The sequence below is a fragment of the Chiloscyllium plagiosum genome, unplaced genomic scaffold (genome assembly GCF_037043375.1).
Source record: "Chiloscyllium plagiosum isolate Xiang-an unplaced genomic scaffold, Cpla_swu_hap1 HiC_scaffold_4, whole genome shotgun sequence".
Classification (NCBI taxonomy): Eukaryota; Metazoa; Chordata; class Chondrichthyes; order Orectolobiformes; family Hemiscylliidae; genus Chiloscyllium; species Chiloscyllium plagiosum.
This window is the reverse complement of record NW_028270142.1, coordinates 101,419,068-101,438,845: the sequence shown is the minus strand read 5'-3', so window position 1 is coordinate 101,438,845 and position 19,778 is coordinate 101,419,068. Positions and strand designations below refer to the sequence as shown.

The 19,778-nt window shown below is 43.5% G+C and overlaps 1 protein-coding gene across 1 annotated transcript in view; it reads left to right on the top strand.

Moving 5' to 3' along the window:
- The window catches only part of pip4p2 (phosphatidylinositol-4,5-bisphosphate 4-phosphatase 2), an 87,196-nt gene that overhangs the window by 56,207 nt on the left and 11,211 nt on the right, over window positions 1-19,778 (top strand). The window contains exon 6 of the mRNA XM_043688103.2: window positions 13,647-13,737. Within this exon, the coding sequence (XP_043544038.1) occupies window positions 13,647-13,737 (91 nt within the window). The remainder of the gene's footprint in view (window positions 1-13,646; window positions 13,738-19,778) is intronic.

Here is a 19,778-nt window from a genome sequence, read left to right as displayed (position 1 = left end):
GCCATTCTTACTTGGAACTAATCACCATGCCTTTACAGAGGAACTTCGATTATCCGAATATCAGTTATCCGAAAATCGGACTATCTGAAGGAGATCTCGAGTTCCCAATAGAAACATTACATCAAAGACATGTTTCCAACAGTGATCGCATCTCTTGTTTACAGTGATTAAACAGGCACTGTCTCCAAATGACTGACCTCCCGCCCTCTCTCTCTTCCCACACTTACCCTGAAGTTTTATAGAAGGGTGCACCCTAAAACCCCCCCTCTTCCCCAGATAATTTCTCCAACATTGTCCTGTACAGGGCAAACTGTCAAAACGTTGCAGTAAAATGTTGTGTGTGTGGCTGTGGCTGTGTGCACGCATGCGCACGCTACTTGGAGACCTACCCGACAAAGGCAGCAGCAGCAGTCTTGATGCTGGTGTACAGTCCAGCTGCCCCGGAGAGGGGGCAGGGGTGGACGGGGGTGGGGGTGTATGTGTGTGTACGCGTGGGGTGGCTGCGCGGAGTGGGGGGGCAGACGAGGGGTGCACGTGTCAGGTGGCGGTGTTGGATGGGTTTGGGCTCGGGCAGTGTTGGATGGGGTTGGGGGCGGGTGGGGTCGGGGGCGGTGTTGGATGGGGTTGGGGACGTGTGCGGTGGGGTCAGGGGTCGGTGTTGGATGGGGTTGGGGACGGGGGCGGTGTTGGGGTCGGGGGGACAGTGTTGGATGGGGTTGGGGCGGGGGCCGTGTTGGATGGGGTTGGGGCGGGGGCGGTGTTGGGGTCAGGGGGCGATGTTGGATGGGGTTGGGGCGGGGGCGGTGTTGGGGTCAGGGGGGCGGTGTTGGATGGGGTTGGGACAGGGGGCAGTGTTGGGGTCTGGGGGTGGTATTGGATGGGGTTAGGGACAGAGTTAGGGTTGGGGGAACAGTGTTGGGGTCAGGGGTGGTGTTGGATGAGGTTGGGGCAGGGGGCGGTGTTGGGGACAGTGTTGGGGTCAGGGGGCGCTGTTGGATAGGGTTGGGGTGGTGTTGGGCGGGGAGGGGCAGGTGGCGGAGTTGGATGGGGTTGGGAGTGGTGGGGTGGTGTTGGGGGGTGGGGGGGGTGGGGGGGAGGTGCGCGCGCTGTGTGCTGTTGTAGTCTCCTGAACTGGAAGCAGACTTTTAAAAACTCCGAGCCCCGGAGGAAAGGTATTTAATTGATTAACCGAATTATTGATTATCCGAACGAAATAGTGCCTGCCCATCTTGTTTGGATAATCGAGGTTCCCCAGTATTGTCCAGAGTCAAAACTTGGGGCTTCCAAACAGCACTCTACACTCCAAATACTGTAATGGTACAAGAAGGCAACTCAGTACCACCTTTCTTGAGAGCTATTAGCCATGGCTAATAAATGTTGGTGTAGAATTTAAAATAAAACACAAACAAAGACATTAAGAGTGGGAAGGGCTATTTAGCCCCAAATACCTGATTTGTTTGTAACTTCTGCTTTCTTGCATAACTCATTTTCCTTTTGTCCCCTTTGTCAATCAAGAATCTTTCTTCCAGCCTTAAAAAAAAATATTAGTGAGCCTTCCTCTGATTCTTTCTACGGTTTTGTAACTCAGACAGAGAGAGGAAAATAAACTATTCATCTTCATCTTAAATGGGAAACTGTTTTTAATCTGTGTCCCCTGGTTCTAGTCCTTCCGATTAGGAGAAACATTGTCAACATCCACCCTACTTAGTCTTCTCAAGATCTTGTATGTTTCAGTAAGATCACCTCTAATATTTCTAAACTCTAATGAATACAGACCCAACGCATCCAACCTTTCCTTATAAGATAACCCTTTCATCCCAGAATCAAACAAGTGTACCTTATCTAAACTGCTAATGCAGTTATATCTCTTAATTAAGGAGACCAAAACTATACACACCACTCTACATGTGGTCTCACTACGGTCCTGTACAACTATACCAAAACATCATACTTATTTCCCTCCTCTTGCAATAGATTGGACTTCTTAATTACTTACTGTGCTTTCACTTTAAATGTGTAACTCATGTACTGGGACACCCAGATCCCTCTATATCACAGAGTTGTGTTATCTCTCTGGGTAAATTTTATGAAGTATTTTTATTCTTCCTTTAAAGCGGCCTGGTTCACATTTCCCACTTGCACCCCATCTGCCAAATCCTGACTTAGTCAGGCAAGATATTGTTTCCTCTTCACAACTTACTGTCCTACCTATCTTTGCATTATCAGAAATTTAGCAGCCATTTCCGATTTTAAAAATAGTTGAGAGCCTGAGCATTCATCTCTGTGACACTTCACTACTCAAGTTACAGCTTGGAAATTATGTATTTGTCCCCTCTTGCCAGAAGCATAAGGTGAATGACCTACTCCTCCAATAGAGGTTGCTCTAGCATTGAATGTGATCATAATTGAACATGCACTTCATTGTCTTTTTCCACGCTATCCTCCTATTCCTTTACACATCATTTGATATTTTAAAATCCGTCATTAAATATGCTAGATTACTGAAGTTTCAGAACCTTGGTGGTTAGAGAATACCTATGAGTCACAACCCACTGAGTAAAAAAAGTCACCGATCCTGAGAGCTAATCCATGGACCTTCATTGCACTCCCTCTGTGTCAGTAATGTTTGCCACAAGGTAAAGTGACCAAAGCTCTGTATACTACTCCAGGTGTGATCCAACCAAGATTTGCAGGAACAGCAGTAGGCCGTTGAGCCCACTCTGCCATTTAATACAATCGTGGTTGATTGAGCACTTCTCTGACTTCCACCCACTTAAACCCCATAACCCTTTATACCATTGATAATCAAACATCTGTCATCTTTTTAATTTAATATACTTAAAGACTAAGTTTCTACAGCTCTCTAGGGCAGAGAATTCCAAAGATTCACTACCCACTGACGAAAAAGAGTTTTCCTCATCTTGGTCTGAAATAGCATCTCCATTATTTTGAAAATATACCTAGTCTTTGCCATGCTGACTAGGGAAAACGTTGCTTCCTCTACTATTTTTATCCCTTTAAGTATTTTGTAGGTTTCAATGAGATCACTTTTCATTGTTCAAAACTCAAAAGTCCAGTTTGCCTAATGACAGCTTATTAGATATAGTCCTGCCATCCTAGCAACAAGACAGGTGAACCTTTATTGCATTTCCATTATGGCAATACTATATTTCCGGAGGTAAGGAGGCCAAACTGCACACTACTAGGTAAAGGGACGGTACAAAGAGATCTGGGTGTTCTTGTACACCAGTCAATGAAGGTAAGCATGAAGGTACAGCAGGTAGTGAAGAAGGCTAATAGCATGCTGGCCTTCATAACAAGAGGGATTGAGTATAGAAGCAAAGAGGTTCTTCTGCAGCTGTACAGGGCCCTGGTGAGACCACACCTGGAGGATTGTGTGCAGTTCTGGTCTCCAAATTTGAGGAAAGACATTCTGGCTATTGAGGGAGTGCAGCGTTGGTTCATGAGGTCAATTCCTGGAATGGTGGGACTTCCTTACGCTGAAAGACTGGAGCGACGGCTTGTATACCCTTGAGTTTAGAAGACTGAGAGGGGATCTGATTGAGACGTATAAGATTATTAAAGGATTGGACACTCTGAAGGCAGGAAACATGTTTCCGCTGATGGGTGAGTGCCGAACCAGAGGACACAGCTTAAAAATACGGGGTAGACCCTTTAGGACAGAGATGAGGAGAAACTTCTTCACCTAGAGAGTAGTGGCTGTGTGGAATGCACTGCCCCAGAGGGCAGTGGAGGCCCAGTCTCTGGATTCATTTAAGAAAGAGTTGGATAGAGCTCTCAAGGATAGTGGAATCAAGGGTTATGGAGATAAGGCAGGAACAGGATATTGATTAAGGATGATTAGCCATGATCATATTGAATGGTGGTGCAGGCTAGAAGGGCAGAATGGCCTACTCCTGCACCTATTGTCTATTCTAAATGTGGTCTAACCAGGCTCCATACAGTTAAAGCGATACTTAACTGCTCCCTTCACTTGCAATAAAAACTGGCATTCCATTAGTTTTGCTCATAGCTTGCTGCACCTGCACGTTTGCCTTCAGTGACCTATTGATAACAATACCCAAATCTCTTTGTACACTACACTTTTCAACCTCTCACTATTTAATAAATTATCTGCATATCTGTTCTTCTTACTGGAGTGGATCGCCTCCACAGTACATTCCATCTGCCATGTTCTTGCTAAGTTACTGAGCCTATCTAAATTGAATAGCTTTATGTCATCTGCACATATTTGGAAGTAATCTTTGATACTGCTGTATTGGAATCCTCTTGCAATAAAGATGAACATACCACTGACCTTGATAATTGCTAGCTGCATCTGTACACTGGCCTTCAGTCATTTATTGACTTGGATGCCCAGGCCCCTTCGTAAATTTATGTTTTACAGTATCCTCATTTATGAAAGACTCTATGCATCTGTTCTTCCTATTAAAGTGAATAATTTTGCATTTTTCGACATTACATTTTATCTACCACATTTTTACTCAATCACTAACTCTGATGAGATCTACTTTAAGCTGCTTAATATCTTCCTCAGAATGCACATTTCCACTTTGTGTCATTTGAAAACTTAAAAATATTACATTTGATCCCCAAATCTAGATATTTTTGAATCAACCTTTTCAGTGATGGTATTTGCACAGCTCTCCATCAGATGGGACGGGAACCCCTGACTCTCGTGGTACTCAATTGATGTAGATTGTGACCAATTGAGATGCCTGCCTTCATAAGAATGATCCTTTTATTCCTATTTTTTTTTGTTTTTTTTCTATTTGTTTTATATTCCCACACTACCGCCTGACAACAGGAGTGCTCATTTTTCCCCAGCACCCATGTTGCGTGTGTGCACGTGTCAGACACAGTGGAAAAACAACAAATGTGTAAATCTTTATTTATATTCCACACCAGGAAGAAAGGAAAAACACGAGTGGCCAGTGACAAGCAGTGCCCATCTCATCAAAGGGCAATGCTGCTTGATCAAACAGTGAAGGGGAGGGCAGGGATTAAATCAAAATAGATTTGATTTTGATTCCATTCCCTGCGGTGCCCATCTTTCCCTGAAAATCTCGAGGGTGTTGGTGGACACTACGTACTCCTTCTCCAGGGATACCCAGGCCCTGACATAACCGCGGAAGAGGGACAGGCAATCAGCCCTAACGACCCCCTCCACTTGCTGCTGCCTGGACTGTTTCTGACCAGTTTGGCCAGGCCCAGGAGCAGACCTACGAGGAGGTCCTCTGACCTATTATTCCTATTCTTTGTTTTCTGCTTGTTGGTCAATCCTTAATCCATGTCAACACATTACCTCCGATCTGTTGTCTCTTTCTAACCTTTGTGAGATCCAGACATAGCATGTTTCACTGTCTTCCATTTATTACTTCCATTAATACAACATCCTCAAAAGCTTCCAACATGTTTGTCAGGGAGGGAAGCACAATGGCATATTGTGGCTGGACTAGTAATCTAGATACCCAAGTTATGTTCTGAGGACCCAGGTTCAAATCCCGGTATATCGTGAAATATGCATTAAAAATCTGGAATTAATTTAATAACCATTGTCATAAAGAAAAGCCGTCTGGCTCACAAGTGTCATTCAGAGAAGAAAATCAGTCATCCTTTTCTGGTTTAGCCTTCATGTGACTTCACAACCATGTAATTGACTCTTAACCGCTCTCTGAATTGGCCAAGCAGACCATTTAGTTTGCTTAATCACTAAAATGTCTCCTAAAAAGTCCCAAAATTTGATGGACTACCTGGCATTGACCCTAAGGCACTGGAAACAACAATGACAAGCTCAGCCCACTTGATCCTGCAAAGTAACCTGGACTAAGCAATGACATTGGTGTAGAACATTTTGGAGGAGATACCAGTTAGTGCCCTCTTTTAGTCATTCAGTATAGCTGCCACAGACTGAGAACTTCAAAGCAGACTCCTAGAATGAGCAAGATTATTTTTTTCCAGGAGTTTATTGAAGGGCTTTGGAACAAGAACTGGATCACACTATGTGAAGTTTGATTCCCTGCTCAGTAGTTGTCAAAATGAGCAAGTGCCATTGATTGTAGCATCTCTATCAGAGGCTCTCATAGAGGAATGAATAACTATTTCTCCAAACTGTGTCCCTCCAGCCCAAAGGAAGCATCCACATTTAAGGGTTGAGGTGAACGTTTTAGGCAACATGGACTGACAGAGGGTGGATAAGTCATTGTAGCTGTCAGCAAACTGAACGCACAAATGCTTTCATTTCCAAACCTTTATGGACCAGGCCAGACCCCCTCAAAACATTCCAAGAAAGTAGCCCAGACCTTAATTTTGTTGGTTGTTTTAAGCAGGTGTAATGTGGATATCCCAGGAGTGTTGCAGCTGGCCCAAACACTTAGAGTTACAGAGTCATAGAGATATACAGCATAGAAACTGACCCTTCGGTCCAACCTGTCCATGCCAACCAGATATCCCAACCCAATCTAGTCCCACCTACCAGCACCCGGCCCATATCCCTCCAAACCCTCCCCTATTCATATACCCATCCAAATGCCTTTTAAATGTTGCAATTGTACCAGCCTCCTCTGGCAGCTCATTCCATATACGTACCACCCTCTGTGTGGAAAAAAATTGCTCCTTAGATCTCTTTTATATCTTTTCCCTCTCTCCCTAAACCTATGCCCTCCAGTTCTGGACTCCCTGACCCCAGGGAAAAGTCTTTGTCTATTTATCCTATCCATGCTCCTCTTAATTTTGTAAATCTCTATAAAGTCACGCCTCAGCCTCCAGCGCTCCAGAAAAACAGCCTCAGCCTGTTCAGCCTCTCCGTATAGCTCAAATCCTCGAACCCTGGCAGCATCCTTATAAATCTTTTCTGAACCCTTTCAACTTTCACAACATCTTTCCAATAGGAAGGAGACCAGAATTGAATGCAATATTCCAACAGTGGCCTAACAAATGTCCTGTACAGCCGCAACATGACCTCCCAACACCTGTACTCAATACTCTGACCAATAAAGGAAAGCATACCAAACACCACCTTCACTATCCTATCTACCTGCAATACCACTTTCAAGGAGCTATGAACCTGCACTCCCAAGGTCACATTGCTCAGCAACACTCCCTAGGACCTTACCATTAAGTGTATAAGTCCTGAGAAGATTTGTTGTCCCAAAATGCAGCACCTCGCATTTATCTGAATTAAATTCCTTCTGCCACTTCTCAGCCCATTGGCCTATCTGATCAAGATCCCGTTGTAATAGGAGGTAACTTTCTTCGCTGTCCCCTACACCTCCAATTTTGGTGTTATCTGCAAACTTACAAGCTGTACCTCTTATGTTTGCATCCAAATCATTTATGTAAATGACAAAAAGTAGAGGGCCCAGCACCGATCCTTGTGGCACTGCACTGGTCAAGCCTCCAGTCTGAAAAACAACCCTCCACCACCACCCTCTGTCTTCTACCTTTGAGTCAGTTCTGTATCCAAATGGTTAGTTCTCCCTGTATTCCGTGAGATCTAACCTTGCTAACCAGTCTTCCATGGGGAACCTTGTCGAACGCCTTACTGAGCTCCATGTAGATCACATCTACTGCTTTACCCTCATCAATCCTCTTTGTTACATTTTCAAAAAACTCAATCAAGTTTGTGAGACATGATTTCCCATGCGCAAAGCCATGTGGACTATCCCAAATCAATCCTTGGCTTTCCAAATACATGTACATCATGTCCCTCAGGATTCCCTCCAACAACTTGCCCACCACCGACGTCAGGCTGATTGGTCTATAGTTCCCTGGCTTGTCCTTAGCACCCTTCTTAAACAGTGTCACCGTTTGCCAACCTCCAGGCTTCCAGCACCTCACCTGTGACTATCAATGATACAAATATCTCAGCAAGAGGCCCAGCAATCACTTCTCTAGCTTCCCACAGAGTTCTTGGGTACACCTGATCAGGTTCTGGGGATAAGATTAGATTAGATTAGATTAAATTCCCTGCAGTGTGGATACAGGCCCTTCGGCCCAACAAGTCCGCACTGACCCTCCAAAGAGCAACCCACGCAGACCCATTCCCTCACATTCACCCCTGACTAATACACCTAACACTACGGGCAATTTAGCATGGCCAATTCACCTAACCTGCACATCTTTGGACTTTAGGAGGAAACCAGAGCACCTGGAGGAAACCCACGCAGACACTGGGAGAATGTGTAAACTCCACACAGACAGTTGCCCAAGGCTGGAATCGAACCTGGGTCCCTGGCGCTGTTAGGCAGCAGTGCTAACCACTGAGCCACCGTGCTGCCCCCACATCCACCTTTATCCACCTTCATCCACCTTCATACGTTTCAAGACATCCAGCACTTCCTCCTCTGTAATATGGACATTTTGCAAGGTGTCACCATCTATTTCCCTACATTCTATATCTTTCATATCCTTTTCACAATAAATACTGATGCAAAATACTCGTTTAGTATCTCCCCCATTTTCTGAGGCTCCACACAAAGGCTGCCTTGCTGATTTTTGAGGGGCCCTGTTCTCGCCCTGGTTATCTTTTTGTCCTTAATATATTTGTAAAAACCCTTTGGATTCTCTTTAATTCTATTTGCCAAAGCTACTTCATGTCCCCTTTTTGCCCTCCTGATTTCCCTCTTCAGTATACTCCTACTGCCTTTACACTCTTCTAAGGATTCACTCGATCTATCCTGTCTATACCTGGCATATGCTTCCTTCTTTACCTTAACCAAACCCTCAATTTCTTTAGTCATCCAGCATTCCCTATACCTACCAGCCTTTCCTTTCATCCTGACAGGAATATACTTTCTCTGGATTCTCGTTATCTCATTTCCCATTTTCCAGCCGTCCCTTTACCAGCGAACATCTGCCCTCAGTCAGCTTTTGAAAGTTCTTGCCTAATACCTTTCTTCAATTTAGAACTTCAACTTTTAGATCTGGCCTATCCTTTTCCATCACTATTTTAAATCTAATAGAATTATGGTCGCTGGCCCCAAAGTACTCCACCACTGACACCTTAGTCACCTGCCCTGCCTTATTTCCCAAGAGTAGGTCAAGTTTTGCACTTTCTCTAGTAGGTACATCCACATACTGAATCAGAAAATTGTCTTGTACACACTTAACAAATTCCTCTCCATCTAAACACTATGGCAGACCCAGTCTATGTTTGGAAAGTTAAAATCCCTTACCATATCCACCCTATTATTCTTACAGATAGCCGAGATCTCCTTACAAGTTTGTTTCTCAATTTCCCTCTGACTATTAGGGGATCTATGATACAATCCCAATAAGGTTATCATCCTTTCTTATTTCTTAGTTCCACCCAAATAACTTCCCTGGATGTATTTCTGGGAATATCCTCCCTCAGTACAGCTGTAATGCTATCCCTCATCAAAAACGCCACTCCATCTCCTCTCTTGTTTCCCTTTCTATCCTTCCTGTAGCATTTGTATCCTGCAACATTAAGCTGCCAGTCCTGTCCATCCCTGAGCCATGGTTCTGGATTAGTGGTGCTGGAAGAGCACAGCAGTTCAGGCAGCATCCGAGGAGCAGTCAAATCGACGTTTCGGGCAAAAGCCCTTCATCAGGAATACAGGCAGAGAGCCTGAAGGGTGGAGAGATAAATGAGAGGAGGGTGGGGGTGGGGAGAAAGTAGCATAGAGTACAATAGGTGAGTGGGGGAGGGGATGAAGGTGATAGGTCGGGGGGGAGGGTGGAATAGATAGGTGGGAAAGAAGATAGGCAGGTAGGACAAGTCATGGGGACAGTGCTGAGCTGGAAGTTTGGAACTGGGGTGAGGTGGGGTAAGGGGAAATGAGGAAACTGTTGAAGTCCACATTGATGCCCTGGGGTTGAAGTGTTCCGAGGCGGACGATGAGGCGTTCTTCCTCCAGGCATCTGGTGGTGAGGGAGCAGCGGTGAAGGAGGCCCAGGACCTCCATGTCCTCGGCAGAGTGGGAAGGGGAGTTGAAATGTTGGGCCGCAGGGCGGTGTGGTTGATTGGTGTGGATGTCCCGGAGATGTTCCCTAAAGCGCTCAGCTAGGAGGCGTCCAGTCTCCCCAATGTAGAGGAGACAGCAATGGATACAATAAATGATATTGGTGGATGTGCAGGTAAAACTTTGGATGTGGAAGGCTCCTTTAGGGCCTTGGGTGGAGGTGAGGGAGGAGGTGTGGGCACAGGCTTTGCAATTCCTGCGGTGGCAGGGGAAGGTGCCAGGATGGGAGGATGGGTTGTGGGGGGGCGTGGATCTAACCAGGTAGTCACGGAGGGAACGGTCTTTGTGGAAGGCGGAAAGGGGTGAGCAGGGAAATATATCCCTGGTGCTGGGGTCTGTTTGGAGGTAGTGGAAATGTCGGCGGATGATTTGGTTTATGCGAAGGTTGGTAGGGTGGAAGGTGAGCACTAGGGGCATTCTGTCCTTGTTACGGTTGGAGGGGTGTGGTCTGAGGGTGGAGGTGCGGGATGTGGACGAGATGCGTTGGAGGGCATCTTTAACCACGTGGGAAGGGAAATTGCGGTCTCTAAAGAAGGAGGCCATGTGGTGTGTTCTGTGGTGGAACTGGTCCTCCCGGGAGCAGATACGGTGGAGGTGGAGGAATTGGGAATATGGAATGGCATTTCTGCAGGAGGTAGGGTGGGAAGAGGTGTAATCCAGGTAGCTGTGGGAGTCGGTGGGTTTGTAAAAAAAAAAAAAAAAAATGTCGGTGTCAAGTCGGTCGTCATTAATGGAGATGGGGAGGTCCAGGAAGGGGAGGGAGGTGTCAGAGATGGTCCAGGTAAATTTAAGGTCAGGGTGTTAGTGAAGTTGATGAATTGCTCAACCTCCTCGCGGGAGCACGAGGTGGCGCCAATGCACTCATCCCTGAGCTATGTTTCTGTAATTGCTATTTCTCCCAGTTCCACGTTCTTAACCATGCCTTGAGTTCATCTGCCTTCCCTGTTGGGCCCCTTGCATTGAAACAAATGCAGTTTAATTTATTAGTCCTACCTTGTCCATGCCTGCACTGACTGTTTGACTCGCTTCTGTCCTCAACTGTACCAGTTAGTTTTAAATAAAACAATTTATTTACAAGATTACTGAATGAAACACAAACAAAAGAATATAAAGTAACTTAACCTATCCAAAAACCCCACAGATTATCCCAACGTAATACTTGCAATAATCCCCTTAAATACCCCTTTCCAAAAAAAGGAAAAAATTCAACACAGATTCAAACAGGAAGAGAGATGTCAGAGAGATGGGGAGGATCAGCATGGACCTGCTTCTTTGGGTCCAGCAGCTTCACAACTGACTGCCTGCTTTCAGTGAACAGCCAGCCTGCCAAAACCAAATCAAACCAGAGAAAAGCTGAACTGGGAGAACTGGCCACTCCCCTTTCATTGTACAAGTGTTTTTTAAAGCCTTGAATACATTCTCAAATAGTTAAACCCAGACCTTTCAGAATCACTGCTCTTTTGAAGTCTCTGGGGAAAACAAAGGCAAGAACAGCATAATCTTGTTAAAGGAGCAGCATCGTCACGAAGTACAAGTGCAACAGATACACGGGAGAAGCACAAGGTACACCATCCTGTGTGGTGTTGTTCCTTCACTGTCACTGGGTTAAAATCTAGAACTCCTTCCCTAATGGCATTGTGGGTGTACCTACAACTTAGGACTGTAGTTCTTCAAGAAGGCAGCTCATCACCACTGTCTTCTCCAGGGTAATGGATGTAGAGATGTGCAGTAAGTGCTAGTCCAGTCAGCAATGGGTTATCTTGTGAATAAAAAAATCAATCAACCTGGTAACACTCTTTCCGCTGTATTATGCATTTTTGTGTTTGACCTGATAAGTGCAATGGTTGGAAATGCTTTGACAATATATTTCTCTCTCTTCAACAATATTCAAGCTTTGTATCATCAAACAATAATTAGTGTGTAAAGGCTGTGATTGCCAATGCAGTAAATGTGAAACCAGTTGCAGGTAACAGATTGTAGCAGTACAAGGCTATGTATGCATATCACAAAGAGCTGAGGGTGAGCATGGTTTAGATAACTGTGCAGTTATCAATCTCTGTTTACCTATGTCTTTCATGGTCAGAGGTGTGGGATGCAGCATTGTACCTAATTACCAAATAAGTTGCTTGCTCTTCTGAGAAGAGCAACCTGAAATGATGGAAGTTGCATCTCTTTGCATCCATTGAAGCCAGCAGCACTTTCATATTTGCCAGCCATCAAATGTGAGTGGTTGTGGTTAACTATGTTACAACGTGTAAGAGAAATTATTTACTGTGCATTCTGTTCAGAATAATGTCTGTTTCAGAATTATCCTGCAACACACTCCCTAACAGCTAAATAAGTGCATTAACTTCAAATGCACTGCAATGGTTCAAGAAGGCAATTCATCACTGTCTACTTGGGAGTGAACATAAGAACATACAGATTCGGATCAAGAGTAGGCTATTTAGCTCCTCAAAGTTGCTTTGACATTCAGTAAAATAATGGCTGATCTAATTGTAATATCAACTCCAACCTTCTATAAATCTTTCATCTTCTAGATTTTCAAAAATCTATCTCGTCTACCTTTTTAAAAAAAAAATTCAAAGACTGTTTGCGTGCTTTTTGTGAAAGAGAGTTGCAGCCTATTCGTCTCTGCACTACCGTTGTGTCACGGTGGCTCAGTGGTTAGCACTGCTGCCTTGCAGCGCCAGGAATCCAGGTTTAATTCCTACCTTGGGTGACTGTCTGTGTGGAGTTTGCACATTCTCCCCATGTCCGTGTGGGTTTGCTCCGGTTTCCTCCCACAATCCAAAGGTGTGGAGGTTAGGTGAATTGGCAGTGCTAAATTGCCCATAGTGTTAGGTGCATTAGTCAGGGGTAAATGTAAGGTGGGGGAAAGGATTTGGGTAGGCTACTCTTCAGAGGGTTGTGTGGACTTGTTCGGCCGAAGGGCCTGTTTCCATATTGTAGGGAATCGAATCTAATTATGAAATGTTAATTTCATCATGTTAGAGATTGTATGCATTACTTCACAGTGAAACAGAGCACTTAGCTTAGTATTGTTATGTATGTGATTTAAGGCTCTGTTTTGTGCTCAATATTGGAGAAATAGAAGCTAAATTGGATAATGTGTTCGTGCCAAGACAAAATTGCATGGATTGACAGTTTCATTTAAAATTTAGTCTAGGTGGGATGGTGATGCATTACAATTTGAACTTGTAGTGTTGTTGACATACCTATGTTCATTACAAAGGTCAAGCACTTGAAAGAGAAGTTGAGTGACTATCATGCTTGAGTTAATGTGCCATTTGGCAATTGATTATAAGATTGACTGACTGTGATCTTTGAGTACGTCCTTAATTATCAACAACAGTGTAATGATGCCAGGAAGGAAGAATTACCATTCACTCTATTAAATGGTGTTATATCCTCACAGAAGACAACATTGTTAAATGCCATTTGGGCTATACTGTGTATTGACTGTGCATTATCAATGGGCACCTCAACTGTTAGAATTGTAATTTTATAAAAAGGAGTCATTATGTATTCAAATTGTTCCTCTTTCTTTACTTCACCGCCACAACATGGTGATAACTTTCTGCTGGGTTAGCACTGCAGATACAACATAATCTGCTCTTTATTTTGGTTTCCTTTTAGATCATCTGTTGGCAGTGCATTGCCTCGAAGGCGTTGCTGTGCATATGTTACTGTTGGAATGATATGTGTTTTCATTGGAGTTGGTTTAACTGTAAGTAGAATTTAATTTATTGAAGAGCTTGTGTAAAAAGTGTTGATTCTGGAAGCTTTTATGCATTAGATTGCTTCACCCTGAGTGTAAAATGCAGGGTGCTTTCAGTTGTTCTCAAAGAAATCAACTTACAAAGATTTAGAGATCTCGGTGAAGCAGACTATCTTTTCCCAAAGGTAATTTGTTCCTGATACCAAGCCACTGCGTATTCCAGTCATCCAGTAGCAGTACTGCCATCAAGCAGCCAATCATATTGATTTAATTGCACAGGCAACAAGCCATGAAATGAAACTTTGAGAATCCTTTCACTTTTAAGTTTAAAATTTTATGGATAGTAAAGTAGATGATCGAGACATGTACAGGAGATTAAGTTTGAATGCAATATCAAAAAGTTGTATATATTTGATGTTTTATCATTATGGAGAAAATTCCCTTTAGTAGATACTAGTTTGCTCTTTCATGGCAAGTACAGTTATTTAGCAATAAGTATGAACACAATATATTGTTAAAACTCAACTTAGGTCATTGAGCAGCACGTAACTTTTTAATGGGACTTTTACAGAAAGGCCAAGGGCTGAACTTTCACCTGGATACAGAATCAGTTTTGGCGTGCAATTGGCCATGTTTGTTTGTTGAAGGGATTCTGATTTTCCTGCACATGTGCAATATATGTTTGTAGTGGGTCAGGAATATGTAAAATGTGTAAAATGCTACTACAAGCATACAGAGATTGGTCCAACACTTTAAATAGAGAGGGAGGAATGAAATGGGGTCTTCTGCTACACATCTTCATCTGATGATGCAGGATTTTAGAAGCTGTGTAGAAGTAGGCTTGTCAGGATGGGAGTGTCAGGAGAAGGAAAATCTGCTGAGCAGTTGGGAACATTCTCTAAGGTAAGTACAATATTCTGACACCTTCAACTGTCGCTATGTGGTGTGGCATTTTAATGTGCACCCTCATAGGCTCACATTTTTTTGTACTTATGGCGATTTGCTATGGGTATCATTGCTATGCATAGTCAAAGATGAAAAGCAAAAACTACTTCAGCAATGCCACAAATGTGTCTCTACGAAGCAGCCCAACATTTATGACACGCAGAATAGAGGCATGGAAAAATAAAGTCTTGGATCTTCATACCCTGTCCCTGGGAGGATGGAAGCATCGTGTGACTGTCTCTTAACCACTTATATGGTGAATTAAAGAGAATGGGGATGAAGCAAAATGTGGATTTTTGGGAGTCCTCAGAACTGGGTAGAGACAGTCTGGCAATAATCACTCAACCATCCTTAAAATCATGCTATTTGCTCTGCTGTGGAAATCTTCAGGCTGAAGAAACTGGTGTGTCTATCTTTGCTGGCCCAACCTGCCTTCATGTAGAGGAATTCTAGCTCATAACCTTTACAGTGACTTTCATCTCTCAAGCCATGTGATTGTTCATGGTGCTGACCAAAACACTAACCTGTCAATTGGAGGAGGAATGGTAGACACACTTGACTTCCTAGGATATAATTGGTAAAATCAAGTTGACTAATCTGCTCATGCTCATTTGATGTTCAGAGGCTTTCTTTCACTGTCTATGAGGAATCCTTTTACAAACTGCTGCCATCACGATAACCTGTTTAGTCTATAATTCATCACAGGAATCCATCTTGCAAAGGTGAATCGACCCTTAAGTTGGCCAGTAGTATTGTTATTCAGATGTAATACATTAGTTAAGTAATGGAAAAAGCGCCATCAAGTTAAATGTGAAAAGAGAAGTTTTAAAGGTTTGCTATTGTCATGTTTTTAATATCGATTAGTTGGGATTTTCTTGTAAAGAAAGACAGCTAGTTGTTTATTAACAAGGCCTGTGCTTTGAAATGGATAATGGACCTGTCATTTAAGCAGAAAGTTCTTGTTGTGATAGCTGTTCCATTATGAATAGCTGGCTGGGTTCCAGCTCAGCCGGTGCTCTTGCAATAACCATTGGCACTTTCCGAACCTGCCCAAACAGAATATGTAACATAGTTGCCCAGCCTTCCTTCACGCTACCATTACTGATTTGGTTCAACCAACAGTGCATGTCCCAGAAATAGCACCAAACCCCCTGAAAAGGAGGTAACAACTTGCTGAAGCTACAACAAAGTACTACTTGTATGTCAAATAACAAAAGCAACATGCAGTAGGCAGTGTTGTTATCCTTTGCGAATGGATCAAATAAGCTTTGCTGTCATGAATGGAGGTGGACAATTAAACAACTCTTCTAAGGAGAAGGCTCCACAAATATTCTTGTCCTTAACGACAATCTCCAGAAGATGAGTGTAAAATACAAAGCTGAAGCATTTGCATCCATTTTCGGCCAAAGGTCAACAAACCATCTTGGCTTTTTTTCTGAAATTTCCAGTATCACATGTACCAGTCTTCAGCCAATTTGATTCACACCATGTGATAGCAAAACTCAGCTGACAGCACTTGATACTGCAAAGGCTATGGACCATGACAACATTCCGGCAATAGTGCTGAAGACGTGTGCTCCGAAACTTGCTGTGCATCCAACTGAGCTATTCCAATACGGTTTTTTTTGTAATTCACACATGGGTTGCTGGCTGAACCAGTATTTCATTTTCCATCCCAAGATGCCCTTGAGAAGGTGGTGGTGAGCTACTTTCTTGACCTTCTGCAATCTGTGCACCGAAAGTAGACTCTCAATGATATTACAAATGGAATTCCAGGATTTTGACCTGATGGTACTGAAGGAATGGAAATATATTTCCAAGTCTGGAAGGGGAGTAGATTTATAGGTGTTGGTGTTCCCATATAGTTGTGCTTGTTCTTCTAGATGGTAGTGATCATGGGTTTGGAAGGTGCTGTGTAAGGCTCTATGAATTTCTGCAGAATGTTTTGTAGGTAGTACGTACTGTTGCAACTCCTGATGGAGGGAGTGGATGTTTGTGGATGTGCTGCCAATCTAATGAGCTGTTTTATCCTGGATGGTGTCAAGCATCTTGTGTTGTTGGAGCATCATTCATCTAGGCAAGTGGAGAGTATTTCATATTTCCATGGTTTTCAGAAGTCAGAAGGTGAATTACCAGCTGACGGATTCCTAGCCTCTGGACCGCTATTGTCGAATCTGTATTTAGATATATTCAATGAACCTACTCAGGCCTATTATGACACATCTTGGGAGCAGGTGGGACTTGGACCAATGCCTTCTGGTTTAGAGATAGGGACACTATCACTGTGCCATAAGAGCCTTTCAAATCTGTATTTATTTTGTGAATCCACTTGAGTTTCTGGTCAATGGTAAGCCCAGGATGCTGGTAGTGGGCACTCGGTGATGAATACCCCACTAAATGTCAAAGGGCAGTAGTTAGATTGTCTCTTTGTGGAGATGGTTATTGCCTGGCGTTGATGTTCATGAATACTACAACAATGACATCTACGTGACAATGTGGAAAATTATCCAGTAATGCTGTGTTCATTAGAAGCAAGACAAACCCAACCCAACCCAACCACTTGTCATCCCATCAGTCTACTCTTGATCATCAGCACAGTAATGGAAGAGGTCGTTGATATTGCTATTAAATGATACTTGTAAAGGAAACAAATCTCACTAACTCGCAGTTTGAATTCTGCCAGGGCTATTCAGCTCCTGATCTCATTACAGTCTTGGTCCAAGCTTAAACAAAATAACTAGACTCCAGAAGTGAGGTGGAGTGACTGCCCATTACATCAAAGTAGCATTTAACTGAATCTGGCCTCGAGGAATTTGTACAAAGCTGGAGTCAATGATATTCAAGTGAAAATTTTTCTGAACCTTGCTGAAAGGAAGATTGTTGTGGTTGTTGGAGGTCAGTCCATAGACTTTTCTGTAGAATCCCTACAGTGTGGAAACAGGCCATTCAACCCAAGAAGTCCACACCGACCTGCCAAAGAGCATCCCACCCAGATCCATCTCTCTACCCTTTCCCTGTCCCTGTAACCCTACATTTCCCATGGCTAATGCAACTATCCTGCACATTCCTGAACAGAATGAGCAATTTAGCATGGCCAATCCAGCAACTTGCACATCTTTTGGATTGTGGGAGGAAACCGGAGCACCCAGCGGAAACACAGACACTGGGAGAACGTGCAAAATCCACACAGACGGCAGCCTGAGAGTGGAATCAAACCCGGGCCCCTGGTGCTGTGAGGTAGCAGTGCTATTCTGTTGTTTCCTCAAAATAATTTAGTAATGTTGACCAACCAAGATTATTCACTTTTAAAGTCCTGGTTAATTATTCATTATTGTGTGTTATTTCATAGATTTTATGTTTGATCTCTCCTTCAGTAAGGAATCCATTAGCTTTCATAGCACCAATATCAAGTTCACTGATCTATAATTCTTTGGGCGCGTTCTTTCCACCTTGTTAAGTGTAAGAATTAAATTAGCTGCACCAGTTCTCTTCCAACATACCTTTTTCTAACACATTAAAGAAATGTAGAATTTCCTCTGCCAAATCTCTTTCCCTTATAGACTTTTAAAATGCACAGTATAATTCAGCTGGACCAAGGATTTTAATTATTTTGAGTTTGATTTGATTTGTTCCCTGTTTTATATTTAATGCAATTATCATATGGCTCACTGTTCAAGGTGATGTCCCTGTTAAAAAGAAAAGCAAGGTCCTAGGGAGTGTTGCTGAACAAAGAGACCTTGGAGTGCAGGTTCATAGCTCCTTGAAAGTGGAGTCGCAGGTAGATAGGATAGTGAAGAAGGCGTCTGGTATGCTTTCCTTTATTGGTCAGAGTATTGAGTACAGGAGTTGGGAGTCATGTTATGGCTGTACAGGACATTGGTTAAGCCACTGTTGGAATATTGCGTGCATTTCTGGTCTCCTTCCTATTGGAAAGATGTTGTGAAAGTTGAAAGGGTTCAGAAAAGATTTACAAGGATGTTGCCAGGGTTGGAGGATTTGAGCTACAGGGAGAGGCTGAACAGACTGGGGCTGTTTTCCCTGGAGCGTTGGAGGCTGAGGGGTGACCTTATAGAGGTTTACAAAATTATGAGGGGCATGGATAGGATAAATAGACAAAGTCCTTTCCCTGGGGTGGGGGAGTCCAGAACTAGAGGGCATAGGTTTAGGGAGAGAGGGGAAAGATATAAAAGAGACCTAAGGGGCAACTCTTTCATGCAGAGGGTGGTATGTGTATGGAATGAGCTGCCAGAGGATGTGGTGGAGGCTGGTACAATTACAACATTTAAGAGGCATTTAGGTGGGTATATGAATAGGAAGGGTTTGGAGGGATATAGGCCAGGTGCTAGCAGGTGGGGCTAGATTGGGTTGGGATATCTGGTCGGCATGGACAAGTTGGACCGAAGGTTCTGTTTCCATGCTGTTGATCTCTATGACTCGATGACTCTCTAATTATTTATTATTTTGCCAACTGACTATGAATAATGCAACAGGTAATTACAATATGCTCAATGGACCTGTTATTAAATCCACATTCTGGAATTGGAGTATCACCTGGACCCTGTGTGGGCCATTCTCAAAAGCCCACGGTGGTGACACTGCGAGTCAAGAGTACACAGGCAAAAGGAATTGGTAACCACTAGATGAAGTAAAAGCACCAGGCAGGTAATGCAGAGTTTCCCAGAGCCATCACCCCTCTAACAGATTATCTGTTTTGGATACATCTGGGGAAATGGTTTCTTTTGGAACGCAGCAGCATCCAGGTCTATGGCTCCATGAGCTGCATTTGATCTGAAGGACAAATCAAGGATCGAGAGTGCGACAGCACAGTGGTGGGAGAATTCTATCATAAGAGAAACAGATCAGCTTTCTGCAGCTACAGGCCTGACACTCAGATGGAATGTTGTCTCCTGGTGTTTGGGTCTAAGCTTTTGCTGAGTGGCTGGAGAACGTTCTGAAGAGAGAGAGTGAATTATGGCATGAAAAATCTTTCCCTGGGTTGGTACAAATATGAAAAGATTTAATCAAACCTCCAAGTCCCCATTTACCCGACTGATGAACCAGGTTAAAAGAAAACACTCAAGTTTCAGTTCTTTAAAAACAAAACG